Source organism: Heliconius melpomene, chromosome 2 (assembly GCF_056956725.1).
Source record: "Heliconius melpomene rosina isolate 202511_hmr_F chromosome 2, ASM5695672v1, whole genome shotgun sequence".
Lineage (NCBI taxonomy): Eukaryota > Metazoa > Arthropoda > Insecta > Lepidoptera > Nymphalidae > Heliconius > Heliconius melpomene.
In genome coordinates this window covers 3560702-3574833 of record NC_140390.1, presented here as the reverse complement: position 1 = coordinate 3574833, position 14132 = coordinate 3560702, and the positions used below count along the sequence as shown (strand labels likewise).

The window sequence follows — 14132 nt, the reverse complement described above, 5'->3', positions numbered from 1 at the left end:
GCGGAAAAAAACGTGAAGCTGCTTTTCTTATTTTATGAATATAGTTATTCATAAGTTTAGAAAAGCAGCTATAAATATTAAGAATGAAATGTGTTTTTTTTTTACTTCAAAACTTTGGCTGTAAAAACAAAAACCAGAACTCAGATTTAATTTCAATGCATTGCAATAGATCATTTTAATTTAAAACTGTTCTATATGATGGTTATTAAATGTAATTCCTAAACAAATTTATCTTCAGTGTGTATTTTTTCAAGTAATGTTTTAAACATTATTTTGTGCTTTTAATGTAAACTGCTTTTTTTATTACAAAACATTGTAATAGAAAAAAATATAGATTGATAAAAGCTTGAAAAATAGTTGATTTGGCTAATTTGTAAATTAAGATGGCCATATATAAAATGTTTTTCCATACTAAAGAAAGATAAATATTTTTACAAAATGTATAAAACTTTTAATATAGCAGCAGTCAAACCAAAATGAATAATTTCCAAGATGCAGGCTTTAACTTAAATGTTTATACATTTTTAAAAAAATATTTAAGCTGGTCATATCATATTTAATATAAGTATTGTGAAATTGTATTTGGATAACTTTACAGTAATATTCTTTTGTCCGAAAGATACAATAATTTACTTAAATTAATAGTCTTGGAAAGTTGACCATTTTGTTTCTCCAATGTGATCTCAAGTATCGCCATCTTTATTATAAATAATATAGCTTCATTGAAATATGTAAATTATTTTTTATTGGCAATTTTATTATGTTCCTTATTTGCAAAATATTTTTTCTAATAATGAGTGTTCATACATAATTTGGTCATTACCTATTGTTTTTTCAATAAATTTGTATCAATACTTCCTTTTTTTAATAAATAAATTGAAATAATCCACCATATTGTTATTTTATTTACATTTATTTTGTCTATACATAATATATGTACAATGTAATGAGGTAAACAGGTTATAATCTTCCAGAAGCTATTTGTTTTTAGGTATGCACAGAATGGCACACATCTTTTAATATGTCACTACATTTTGTAGATATTTTCAAATCAGCAACATCATCTGCCCTCGTGGGACCTATATTTAAAATGGCTATCTCCTTGTTTTCTTCTTTTGCTTGCAATATTATTCTGTAACTTGAATATACGGTTAAACTGGATCCTAATACAAATACAGCATCACTGGCAGTTACTTGATTTCTCACTTGTTCTACTCTCTGCTTAGGAACATTGTCACCAAAAAACACAATGTCTGGTTTTAATGGACCTTCGCATTTGGGGCATAGGGGAGTTTTGAATGTTTCGACTAGTTCCTAAAAATATTATATTATTAAAAAATGTTGCAAACTTTTAGCTTTTTGTTATAAACACTCTGTTCTGAAACTGCACTGACAAAATTTTGAGACATTGCATGTTGTGTTGAAAGTCAATGTCACACTTTGACTTGTTATGATAAAAAGACATTGATTATTCTCCTCAGTGGGATTCAAACCCACAACCACATGTTTAAGGTCAGACATAGTGCCTAGTTTATATGTATAATCAAATAATACATCAAAAATTACCTTAGACAGTTCCACATCACCATCAGGTCGAATCATATCAAAACTGCTCTTCATGTTTGGATTACTTTGCATTAATATTTCTTGCAACTCTGATCTGTCAATCTCGTATGGGCATTTCAAACATTTAACAATATAACCTGTCCCGTGGAGTTCAATAACATTGTCAGAGCCTGCCTTATGATGAAGCCTGTCCACATTTTGAGTAACAACTGATGTTACTTTGCCGGCCTTAAACAAAATTATTTTTTTATTTTTCACTCTGTATACTATTTATGTCAGGGTAGGTAGAGTATATAGTGTCATGATACTCTGTTCGACATGCACCTCTCTATTTTCAGAGACAAAAATTGGCAGTATCCTATGCAGTGCTTTGTCTTTGTCAAGAGTTAGGAAATGACAATAATTTATTCTTTTTAGTGGAAATTGAACCCCAAAACATTGTGCTTATAGTCAGATATAAAAGCTAGAAGTGATAAATGAAACTTTCAATAATTATTTCAAAATTCAGTTTTACAAATTTAAAAAAAAACTAATTGTTTTTTTTAGTAACAGTGCCTTATTCACAGTGCTTACATTCAAGCCATATTCTGCAAATAATATCATTCTATTCAATGTTTTCAATTTGAAAAGGTAATTTTGGTTATATTCATACATTACATCATAATAGTGCTTATAACAAAAGCAGCAAGTTAAGTTCATACAATAAAAAAATACAATATTTAGTTTCATTACCTAGGGCTTTGTTACCTTTTCCAACTCTCTAATAGAAAAATGTGTAGCATTTGGTTGAACAGAACTAAATTGTGGCCAACCAACAAAATTTCTTGCCCAATATCTTTGTCTTACTTTAGGATATTTCACAAACTCCTGGTACTGAATGGGCTTATGGTTACTCCTGGCGTAAAGGCCAACTTCTTCAGATCGATAATCTGGTATACCTATTAAGAATAAGAGATTAGGTAAGAAGTTTTAGAAAGAAATGTATTATTTATTAGTTTTATACTTTATGAATACATGTATTAGTAAAAGTTTTAGAAACCAGACTCAGTAGATATTCCAGCACCAGTTAAAAAAAGAACTTTCTCGTGTCTATCAATAAATTCCCGCAGTTTTTGGAAATCTTCTTGCTCAGGTGGTTTATAAGCAGGCACATAAACAATATGCCTTACTAAAGGTTTGTGGCGTATAATTCTATTTAGCATGACTTTTCTCTAAAAGGAAAACGATTATATAATAAATTTAAATTGTTATATCTAAGATAAGTTATAAAATGTCGTGATAAAAATATTATGAAATTGTATTTTCATAATTCATTGCCATTGACCATTGTCAATGTCAAGTGATCACAAGTGACCACCACAGAATACATTTACCCAAGGTGACCAGAAATTTGCTAAATGAATAGCATTTATCACTAATATACAGATAACATTTGATAATATTTAGCACTGTAAAACGTACTATAAATAAAATAATATATTTATATATATTTTAAGCGAAATACCTACATTGTATAACTGTAAAAACAAAAATATAACATAAATATTAACACACATTTAGAAATAATATACGGTACTATCAATAAAAGTAATTTCTACTCATCGATAGATCTTAAATTTACGCCATGCGTCAACAAAAACATAACCTCGAATGTAAAATTTTCAAAATAGAAAACTAAAATGGCATTATTTAAATTAAAATCAGTATCAACTATATTAATAGAAGACGACTGCAATAAAAATATACTGCCTTTGCTTTTGGAATTGATTGGCGATACTAACGAGAGTTTAAAAATATTTTGTTATGAACAACCAACGGCAACTTGGAAAAATATTTTTAAAGGAAGACCAGTGCAATGTTTTAAAGATTTTCAATTAGATAAGTGTAGCAATGACAACTCTATATGTGTAATAGATTCAGTGAACCAGATGGCTTTGGAACTAGGTTGGAATGTATGCCTTAAACATTTAATAAACCTTAAGAATACATCAAGTGTAACAAAAACTATATTAATTTGGCATCGGGACTGCTTAGTATCGACTGATTCGAAACTACAGGCGCATTTAAGTTACATTGCAAATGGTATCGTAATTTATGATAGTGAAAAAGTAGATAAAGTTTCGGTCCAGGTAAAGAAAAATGGAAAACTTTTTAAAAGTGAAGAAAGTTTATTTTATGACAGTAAAACAAGTACATTGAAGTTATCGCCAGTTACTAAACCAGAGAAGAAAGTAGAAGAAGTGGAAAATGTTTCACCTGGAAGTCTTACCACATTTAAAATAGAAACAGACCAAATAAATCAATTAGAGAAAAATAAACTTAAGTTACCATATATGAGTAAAATAAATGAGGGCAAAGGTAAAGTTTTTTATGAACCAGATGCTGTGGATGACTGGGATGATGAAGATCCAGATGATGATCTGGACATTTAAATTAAATGACTAACACTTTGTATATCTTATTTACTTTTAAGAGTTAACATGCAAAAAATGTACAGTTTAATTCCAATGTGTTTTATTTTTATTATAACTTATTATTGTTCATAAAACCTTTTGTAATTTGATCCTGTATGAAGATTGTGGGTATGAATCCCACATACTCAATTAATCCAGATTTCTCCTTTGGATCATATTGCAGACTTAATTATAATTAGATGTTGGGCTTGGGGCCTCTGGTCCTGGGGGCCTCCAAATGACTGCAAGTTCTGTTCAAATAACATGTCTGAAAAAACGCTTAGTACATACTTAAGAGGATGTTTAGTTTGCATCTAGTTGTTGGTGAAAGTAAAAAACGATATAATGATTAAAATACTGCACCCATTTAGCTAGAAAATCTTGCTTTACGAAAAGAGGGTAAATTTTCTAGAATTGATACAACTATTATGGAAATATGATCCAGTATTGAAAGAACATGTTGAAAGGGATAGAAAATGAATGTACCTATTCAATGTTTGGGTGAGTAGGTTACACATTATACAGCGATATCAATGTCAGGTATCTATGGAGGTGTGCAATGAAAAATCTGAGAAGCCAAGTTAAAACATTTTTCAATCCTTGTTTGAATCATTTTTTACTTTCGGACTCTGCAAACGGAATCCATGCAGTTTCATGCGTTCCTTCTAGTAGTTGTATGCAACACTAGTTTTGGACCTGGAGAAATTATATTCATTACTTCGTCATCGGCGCAGAGATGGCAGGAAATTTTAAACTTTTATCAGATACCCGCCGGAGCGCACATTACGGGTCAGGAAAAGTAGTTAAATAAAACAGACAATTGTCGGTCTTCTTGATAATTTTCATGATTCTTCATTTACGACCCCAACAATCACATTTAGATACAAGATCAGAAAAAGCTTGCTCAAATAGCCAGCTAGTAGCTCATGCCCACGGCGCCGCTCATAAAGGGGCGCCAAATAGTCGTTCGCTATGCCACTGTACCGAACCTTACCGTGTACATCGTTTACACTTCAATATTTCTTAACCATTTGCATTTCGGTTTTATTGATTCTGTGATCAATTCTGTCCTCTGAATCAAGAGTTACTCGTCTATCGATCTATCCTTTTAATTGAATGGAAAGTTTCAAAATAAAGTCATATCACTACAGTTATCGAAGAGATTACAAAATGAAAACACGACAATATTATATATAATACAAGTGTTACATGTTTCGTAATGTTATATTTTATGCTTTCATTTTTATGTATAAAGAAATAAATAAAGTGTGAACTTAAAACTTAATTTTTACTTTTTTTTTGGCTAAATTCTAATATATTTACATGATGAACAGCGACATATCCCTTAACATAAACTTATAATACTCTTCGTCCTCCGCTTTCCCTTTTCAGAGACATTAAGTGACGAAAATTAACACCGTGCTTTGTTTTTTCAGAGTAGGCAAATGATATTTTCATCCCAAAAATACATTTTTTATAATACAAGTGTTTCCTTGCTTAAAACGGCATATCACCTTAATGTACACCACCGGCTCCACCTGATATGCAGTATCTCAATAATTATTCAAAATTGAAACTCATCAATGACAATTTTTTTATTTGCTCCAAAAAACCGGCATATTCTATATGTTAGAGAATTGTTAATTTAAATTGTGAATGTATTAGATTATATAAATTGAATTTATTTCACCATAACAGATATAACAGACCACTCGTGGCACACACACGTATAACAGTAAATGTGACAGATTGTGGCTTCGATTCTCACCCTAGAAAATTAAATATTTAAAATTTTAATTTCTTCTCTCTGGTGTAGGGGAAAAGCGCGGCGTTGAGGTCCGCTACTCAAAACGCAATGCCTCCAAAAATCGGCAGAAAGAGGCACAAGCACTAAGCTAAAAGCTCTGCCTGCCCTGCTACATGCGGGGTACAGAGTTAAACTGAGAAAAAAAAGTGATAGACAGGAATTGGAACGGTTCACAAGGATTGGGAGCGCAGTCAAACTCCCATTTACAAAGAATCACTTTTTATTACATTTTCTATGTTCAGTTACAATTTTGCGATTTTTTTTTCTCTGCCACATAGCTCATGACATTACATAATATCTAATAAAGTAGAAATCCATTAGTTGGAAGTTAATTTATTAATGACACCATAATTACATATCAACCCTTAAATTATTCTTCATTCTGTATGTAATTATTAATTTTCAGGACCTTAATAAAGCAAAAAAAAAAAACGACAATCAGCTACAACAGACAATTGATGTGAAACTTCAAATTGCCAAAACTAAAAATAAAAAATGTAACTTTATATTACCAATAAGCACGATTATTAAAAAAAAAAGATTTATAATAAGAATGATTCAAAAAAACATGTAAGCTTAGTTATCATATACAGGCCTGGACAAAACATGGAAACAAAAACTAGCAATTTATTAATTACAGCGACCGATGCTCAAATGTGAGCGAGCGCCTACAAAGCGATAAACGATAAAGCTAAAAAAATACATATACATATATATATGTAAATATGATTGAAATAATTTACAACCTCACAACCTAACAAAAATCTATCTGGTACATTTTTACAAGATTTCGCTTTTTTGTAAACTGTGGGGAAGTGACTGACATACATACATCGAGAGCATCGTCGTATAATAGTGATAGCTGCAAGGTCATTCATGACCAAGATAAAAACAAAAAAAAAAACAAAACAAAACGAAAAAAAATCATAATCATTTCAAAAATAGACAATATAATATGATATATAAATTAATAACAATTTCGATAGAATTACAAGAGAAATTAAAAAATATATATAAATTACATTTGGTGTGCAACACTATTTAGTTATCATTATTAGTCGACGATAATATAGTGAGGGTGTCTGGACGATACATATACACACAGGAAAGGGGAAAATGTGAGGGGGGAAGGGTATTATTATTTTTTTATTATTATTCTCCTTTAAGTTCTTTAAGTCTCTCTTCTCGAGGCCTCGCTCCTCCAAATATTGAGGAGGCCTGGCTGGTGGCTGCCAGCGAGTTCACTGGCTCCTTAACAGTCCGCGGCTCCAGCACCAGTCTCGGTCGGCCTGATGTATCTGGAATTGTTTTTTTTATTATTAATACTATTTATTTATGATTTGTAAGCCCAAGTTATATTATATATATAGTCTCCATAAAGTCTAATTTAATGTCTTTTACATAATTTATTTTAATTAAATTACTAACATAACCTTTCACGAAGAATACATAATATTATCAGCGACGCCTCACCGCACATATGGCTGGGTAGTACCACTTATTATCTAATCTCCCGCTGCGAGACCCACCCCCACCCCCACTCGGAACCAAAATTAATAATCACCTAACCAATCTAATAGTTGATGACTGATTGCAGATTTACATGGAAAAAATAAAACACAACATACCCGGTTTCGCCGGCGGCATATCATCGAAGTTTCGCCGCGGAGGGCGCGGGGGGCCCGCGGGCGGTGCCCCCCTCGCGCCCCCTCCTCCTGCGCCGCCGCCACCCCCGGCCCCCGCCCCGCCGCCGCCCGGCCCGCGCTCCACCCACCGCTCCCCACCGCGCTCCCCGCCGCGCTCCCCTCCACGGTCCGCCCACCGCTCGCCACTGGCGCCCGCGCGCTCGCGATCTGTGTGGTCTCGAGTATAGTTAGTCTGGTGGAAAGTCTATATTAGACTATAGAGTGGTCATTAAATAGAGTGCAAAAATTATATTTATTATCGCTATTGTGGAACAAGTAATATTTTTTTTATTATAAATATCAAACATCTATATTAAAAATACATTAAAACTATAAAAGTCTAAACTAAACTAATAGCAGACGAATTTGGACACTAGCAAATGCGTGATGTGTTACAGAATGTACCACTATTCTTACCAGACCGTGGAAATTAAAATAATTCATGCACTCAAATAGTTTTGAATTGAACCTCGTCATGTTTGCATTCGGACACTGTGCCACTGCGCCATACCAGGTTAGACAAATACATTTTCTATTTTCCTAAAAATTTGAGACATTGCATTCTCACCAGATCAGGGAAATATGAATAACAAAACCAATTAGGTAAATGCTTCCACCATACATCAAATGTTCATTAATAAAGAAGTAATATATTTAATACTATATAAAAAAGAGAAGAGAACATATCATAAATTATTTTAAACAAACGTAATAAGAAAAAAATCTATGCAAATCTAGTAAAGCTGGAAAAGTTAAATTTGTTAATTTTTATTTATGGTTTTGTGAGTAATTAAATTAAAAAGTGTAGTGAAAATTAAAAAAAAACATTAAATATATTAATAAATTATTATAGGCCTGGTTTAAGTGGCAAATAAATATAAAACTGATGAATTAGTTTAAAAATTAATTATTATTCATAGTAAGTACTTACTCAGTCATTGTTGGTTTATAATTTATTAAGAATGGTTATGCATATATTAAGCATGATGATGATTACACACACAGTATGTTATTATTTAGTAAATGACAATTAATTTCCTTGGCCCACAAGATTTAAAATGTGTTAAGATAAAAAAAAGTTTTCACATTGTTAGCATATGTTTTTTAATGATCATATTAGTATAAGTTAGAGTTAGAAAATTAAAGTATGAGTTTAGTGCTGGATGAAAAGAGACTTGTTTTTGGTAATTTACGAAATAAAACTAATAGAATATTTTCTGTTTCCTTTACCATTAAAATAATTCTGTCATGAAGCCCATACGTAGCCATGTGGGTGGATAATACAATAATACTTTCATATTATGTAAAGAACAGGTGGCATCTTCATTATAATTTGTTACATAAAATAACAATAACAACATCTACATAAACTTTAAAACATAACTCATAGTCATTACTTCATGCAATTTAAGTATAATGAAACTACTACTAACAAATATCATACTTCATATACTATTGTATAGTAAAATACAATCTACTGCCAAATTAAATTATATCAAATGTCAAAATTAAAATGTGTTACCAGATTCAAAAAACAAATATATACAAACAATATAAATATCAAAATAAATCTTCCTCATAATAACTAAGCAAAAAAAATGTTATCTGGTAACACTAAACCACAACTACCAACAATACAAAAACAAGTCTCAACGTGTTAGCAATGTTACCATGTGTGAACCCGCCCCCGCCCCCACCGGGGTGACGCGGCGCGCGGCGGTCCTGCGCGTCGAAGTGGTCGTACGTACCGCGACCGTCGCGCCGGAACCCTCCGCGCCCCTCCCGCCCGCCGTCACGCCCCCCGTCGCGCCCGCCGTCGCGCCGCCGATCGAAACCACCCCCTCTGCAACAATTCAGGTTTTTAATACTTCGCACTAGAGATGGTTACTGTTCCCCTTCCACCTCTTTTCCCAGCCTCAGTGATGAAACCCAATAAGATGGCCGGAATATTTTTTTTTTTTTTTCAATTTCTATCCATTTACGATCAGCCAATAAGCTATAATTAAATTTTATATATATCTGGATTGACTTTTGGAGATGAACCCATCCTGTGATGCGTCATCTCATTTCACAGTTATGCTTCTTTAAATTGAAGCAAGTCTGGATCGCCTTAGTCGGTGTATGTTTTCATCTATATCGATCAGTGACCTTGCAAGTTCATTTCTATGATGTTCCAATCTCATTTTATATGTGATACACGATATATTTATCTGTTCCTTGACAGTAGGCATTTCAAGATATTCGTGGACTTCTGTATTTCTTATGAACCATGGAGCACTAGCAATTATTTTTAAGGCTTTATTTTGGAAGCGTTGAAGTATTTCTATATTGGAGTGGCTTGCTGATCCCCAGAGTTCAATGCCGTAAGTCCAAATAGGTTTTATAATAGTTTTATAAATTAACATCTTATTTTCTAATTTGAGTGAAGACTGTCTCCCTATTAGCCAGTACATATCCCCAAGTTTGCGATTTGCCTGTTCTCTTTTTGCCTTGATATGGTCTTTCCATGTGAGCCTCCTGTCCAGATACATTCCCAGGTACTTGACTGTTTTTTGTTGAGGTAAAATCATGTCATTTAGTTTCACTGGTGGGCAGTCTCCTCTTTTAAGTGTGAATGAGGAGACTGCCCACCAGTCCTCCTCAATCTCCAAAAGTCAATCCAGATATATATAAAATTTAATTGGCCGGAATATGACCCTAACAGTCAGAGGGCAATAATAACAATATGCAAATCAATTATTTCATAATAGTTTTCAAGTAATTGAAAAATAACTATACCTGTCACTTCGTTTCTCCTCAGCAACATCAATTTTTATCATATTCCCTTCAACTTCAAGAGCTCCATTGCGCTCGATTGCCTTTATCAAATCCTCTATATATTCAAATTCTACGTAGCAGAAGCCTTTGAATTTGTCTGTGTCTTTATCCATAACCAACCTAACATTTTTGATAGACAGATCCTGGAAATTATAGAAAAACATATATAAATAAATTTAATTTATTACGATCTGTAAAATCTATATTGAATATAAAGGAAAATACACATTGACCTTATTATTAGATGTTTTTAATTCATTAAAACATATGTCCAAAATTCATGTCAGTACAAACTTAAGGACATTGTGAGATTTTCTTATCTATACCAATATTTAAAGTTAAAGAATTTGTGTGATTGAATATGCTAATCTCAGGAACTACAAGTCAATTTTTTTATATTATATTAAATATTGTATTTACTAAAGAAGTATATAGTATCTCACATGTCATACAGAACTCTTCATTATTTCCTTTGGACCATATGGGCGAAACTTGGAGATAAAAACTAGTATTTAGTTTATAATTAAATATTACATAATATAACGATAATAAAATAATCAAAAGCCACTTCATACTGTATTTTAATTTTTAAGACGCTCCACTCTCCCCACTTTCCCTCGAATTCCGTGTTGAGTGGCGCTTTTGCTTCGACACAAGAGCGGAGATATAAATTAATTTCCTCGTGAGAAACGGACCCACAACTTATCGCATTTAGAGTTACACGCCTGTACCACTGCGCCACGACTGGCTTCTATTTTTATTGTTTTTAATTCCTCTTTATTCCTGCCCTTTGTGGGCATTTAACTGATTATGAATTTCTGTTATGAATATCTTGACTGGCCTCTATTAAATTAATTAAATAAACTTATGTAATTATAAACATTTAAATAATTAAGCATACAAAATATTTTTGATTAATTTTTACGTCTATATATATAATTAATTATATTACCATGAAGGTTGTCTTGTAAATTTGTGAAAGTTCCTATAAATAATGTAGAAAAAACATACCTGTCTGATTAACTAATAATAAAATAGTTAACAGAGATTGTGTTGTCGCAACTGCGCGCCATTTTACTTGTCAAGACTTATATTATCTTATAGCAACTATCTACTTATTTTTGACTCCTTATTTGTTCCACAATTAAACATAATTAGGGTCATTAATTAATCAGTGTCAATATTTTAGTAATCACATTAACAGTTTGTTTATAAATATGAAATAATAAAATTAATACATCAGCTTCACTCTGTATCTTGCACACAGCAGGGTAGGCAGAGGGACCCTAGCGTTAAGACACACCGTTCTTCACTTTCTGCCAAATTTTTCGAGGCATTGCATGTTGAGTAGCGAAACTCAACGCCGGGCTTTCGCTTTCGTGCAAGAGCGAAGAAACGATAATATTAGTGAATAATAATTAATTCCCTCCAGTGTGGATTGAACCCACAACCATCTCGGCTCGAGGAAATGAAACATTTATTTACATTTATATTTTTATTTCTTCGCTCTGGTGTCGAGGGAAAAAGTGGCAATGAGTTCTGCCTCTCATCATGCAATACCTCCAAAATTCCTCGAAAGTGGAAAACAAAGTGTCTTAACACTAAGTGCCTACCCTGCTGTGTGCGGGATACAGCGTGAAGCTGAATAAAAAAAAATTACAAATACATAGAAGACAAATCAATAGCACCTGTATGTTATAAGAACCAATTATTTTTTTGCTTCACACAGTATCTTGCAGAGGGAATCTTCTGCAATATATTGCATGTCAGAACTCAACACAGCTTTATCTTCTTATCAGAGTAAGTTGTGGATTCAATCCCCGCTCAAGGAAATTAAATATTTATTTATTAGGTGTACCGGTATGAGCGTTTTTGCATTGAATGCCTGGGCTTCTGCGGACCACTTTTAGGCAACCACTGGTTGGGAAACACTGCTCTAAGACATTGTTTATTCATTTGCATTTTCTTATATGAGAAATATGAGAATGTGAAAAATTACAGAGTGACATAGTTGTTGTAATGGAAAAGCTCCTAAATAAAGAGAAAGAAAAAACAACAATTATCCAAGTAAACTTCACAATCAATGCATTACTATAGTAATTATTAAATTTAAAACAGAACAATTTTACATAACTTTGATAACAGGTAAAGGCCTAACAAGTTTAGTTAGTTACATATTAATAAACTTACATAAATGTGTTCATTTATAATAAATTAATGTAATAAAAAATAAAAAAATATATATGTCACTTATATATTATGAAATAAGAATATAAATATGTTTTTTTTAAAGGACAGGAATTCTATAGTAAAAGTACTGTTCATTTTAATATTTCTAAGATATTGATTTTGTGGTATATAAGTTTATTAAAAAGAAATAGAAACAAACATGTTGCAAGTTGTGGCAAAATTTCCATATATATATAAATGCTGAGCACTAATTAAATGAAAAGTGACCTAGGCAAGTGTGACATAATCGCATTTCAAGGCTTCAGATTTTAAAACAAACAAACAAGATAACTATTATTTCCTTACTATTCTAATATGTAAAGGAAAAAAATATAACGCGGTATTTTAATGAGAAAAAAAAGGTTTTTATTATCTATCGGCAAATGATTGACACAAGACGAATAAGTACTCGATATTAAAATGAAAGTATAATACTTACTGGAAAGATTCTGTTAATATCGCCTTGAATGATACCAGTCGGTAAATTACCCACATACGCTTTATATGGGGGCTCTGTCGGAAGCGGGCGGCCGCCCGTCGTTCTCCTGCCGCCTCCATAGTCCCTGCACACAGTCATGATAACCATGGTATATTATAACCTATAAATGCACATTTCACTCACTTTTCACACCGGTGATTCGGTCAAGTAAATCACGTATATCCAAAGGATGTTTGACAAATTAATTTATATTCGCACGCTTTGTTAAAATACCACTTTCATTCAATGTTATCGCACTGTCAAAAAAACAGAAAATATAGAAAATGTCGCGGTACTGTGTGGTGCAAATTATTGTTAAATGTTAATAATAATTATATGGCATCTTGAAATTAAGTTTAATATGTAATATTATATTTTATCCATAAATACCTTAGATTACCATCATCAAAACCACTGCGACCTGCCATGTTTAGAAACATGGAATACTAAATGCGCGCGCATCAACATAGATAATACTTGGCGCATCGAGTTCTAGAAGCGGCTTTTATTATGTGCATTTATATTTCTATTTAGAAGTACGTATGGTAGTAAAGAAAATTGTGAAAATCTTTGCGTAAAAATCTATTATTTTATTTGAAATAAGCATGTTAATATTTAACTAGTGTATGAATTTTATAAAATTGATTTATATAATAAATTTAATATTTATACTTACTAGACGGTACTGTACTATACTAAGAAATCTGTTTCTAAACTAACAGACAAATTTTTAATTTTATATTTATATAATGTTAAATTATATGAATATAAAATAAACAATTGCGGCGCAAGGGCACAAAATTTGACTGATCGCGACAGGTTGTGGATTCGATTACCATTCGAGGAAATGAAATGTTTAATATTTTTATTTCTTTACTCTGTTTCGAGAAAAAAGGGCGGCTTTGAGTTTCGCCTCTCAAAAAAACAATATTTCCAGAATTTGACGGAAAATTATGAACGGAATGTGGGGTTATATTAAAAATGTATGCAAGATTTAAAACAAGGTAATTTATTAAAATATAAATAATGAAATATTTAAATAATTTTTGAAAATATAGTTACGGTCAAGCTAATCATTAGAGAAGATGCGTCAACCG

The 14132-nt window shown here is 32.0% G+C and overlaps 3 protein-coding genes across 5 annotated transcripts; 1 reads left to right on the top strand and 2 right to left on the bottom strand.

Annotated features, from left to right (window-relative positions):
- Positions 1 to 894: 894 nt before the first annotated feature.
- Positions 895 to 2935, bottom strand: LOC146540418 (NAD-dependent protein deacylase Sirt4-like). 2 transcript variants are annotated; one of them, XM_085204333.1, is made up of 4 exons: positions 2606 to 2935; positions 2314 to 2504; positions 1567 to 1794; positions 895 to 1314 (listed from the first exon to the last, which is right to left on the bottom strand). In XM_085204333.1, the coding sequence occupies exons 1-4, from the start codon at positions 2766 to 2768 to the stop codon at positions 988 to 990; spliced, it is 909 nt and encodes a 302-aa protein (XP_085060459.1). In that variant the 5' UTR covers positions 2769 to 2935; the 3' UTR covers positions 895 to 987. The 2 variants fall into 2 exon arrangements, with proteins under 2 accessions (XP_085060459.1, XP_085060466.1); XM_085204340.1 differs by having other exon boundaries at positions 2630 to 2935.
- An 82-nt stretch (positions 2936 to 3017) lies between these two features.
- Positions 3018 to 5299, top strand: Elp5 (Elongator complex protein 5). Its single transcript, XM_085204365.1, has one exon. It carries the CDS (start codon positions 3246 to 3248, stop codon positions 3996 to 3998), a length of 753 nt encoding a protein of 250 aa, XP_085060491.1. The 5' UTR covers positions 3018 to 3245; the 3' UTR covers positions 3999 to 5299.
- Positions 5300 to 6028: 729 nt separating this feature from the next.
- Positions 6029 to 13580, bottom strand: eIF4H1 (eukaryotic translation initiation factor 4H1). Of its 2 annotated transcripts, none has more exons than XM_085204348.1 (6): positions 13426 to 13580; positions 12997 to 13120; positions 10290 to 10471; positions 9182 to 9354; positions 7455 to 7679; positions 6029 to 7124 (listed from the first exon to the last, which is right to left on the bottom strand). In XM_085204348.1, exons 1-6 carry the CDS (start codon positions 13473 to 13475, stop codon positions 6979 to 6981), a joined length of 900 nt encoding a protein of 299 aa, XP_085060474.1. In that variant the 5' UTR covers positions 13476 to 13580; the 3' UTR covers positions 6029 to 6978. The 2 variants fall into 2 exon arrangements, with proteins under 2 accessions (XP_085060474.1, XP_085060481.1); XM_085204355.1 differs by having other exon boundaries at positions 9260 to 9354.
- Between the last annotated feature and the right edge of the window lie 552 nt (positions 13581 to 14132).

What these genes read in the sequence shown, in the direction of transcription:
- eIF4H1 (XM_085204348.1), bottom strand. Translation starts at nt 13,475, where the DNA reads ATGTTTCTAAACATGGCAGGTCGCAGTGGTTTTGATGATGGTAATCTA. An exon ending in ATATTAACAGAATCTTTCCA is followed by an intron (nt 10,472 to 12,996) that starts GTAAGTATTATA and finishes TATAATTTCCAG; the next exon opens with GATCTGTCTATCAAAAATGT. An exon ending in GAGGAGAAACGAAGTGACAG is followed by an intron (nt 9,355 to 10,289) that starts GTATAGTTATTT and finishes GAATTGTTGCAG; the next exon opens with AGGGGGTGGTTTCGATCGGC.
- LOC146540418 (XM_085204333.1), bottom strand. Translation starts at nt 2,768, where the DNA reads ATGCTAAATAGAATTATACGCCACAAACCTTTAGTAAGGCATATTGTT. An exon ending in CTATTAGAGAGTTGGAAAAG is followed by an intron (nt 1,795 to 2,313) that starts GTAACAAAGCCC and finishes ATTTTGTTTAAG; the next exon opens with GCCGGCAAAGTAACATCAGT. An exon ending in GTGATGTGGAACTGTCTAAG is followed by an intron (nt 1,315 to 1,566) that starts GTAATTTTTGAT and finishes TAATATTTTTAG; the next exon opens with GAACTAGTCGAAACATTCAA.
- Elp5 (XM_085204365.1), top strand. Translation starts at nt 3,246, where the DNA reads ATGGCATTATTTAAATTAAAATCAGTATCAACTATATTAATAGAAGAC.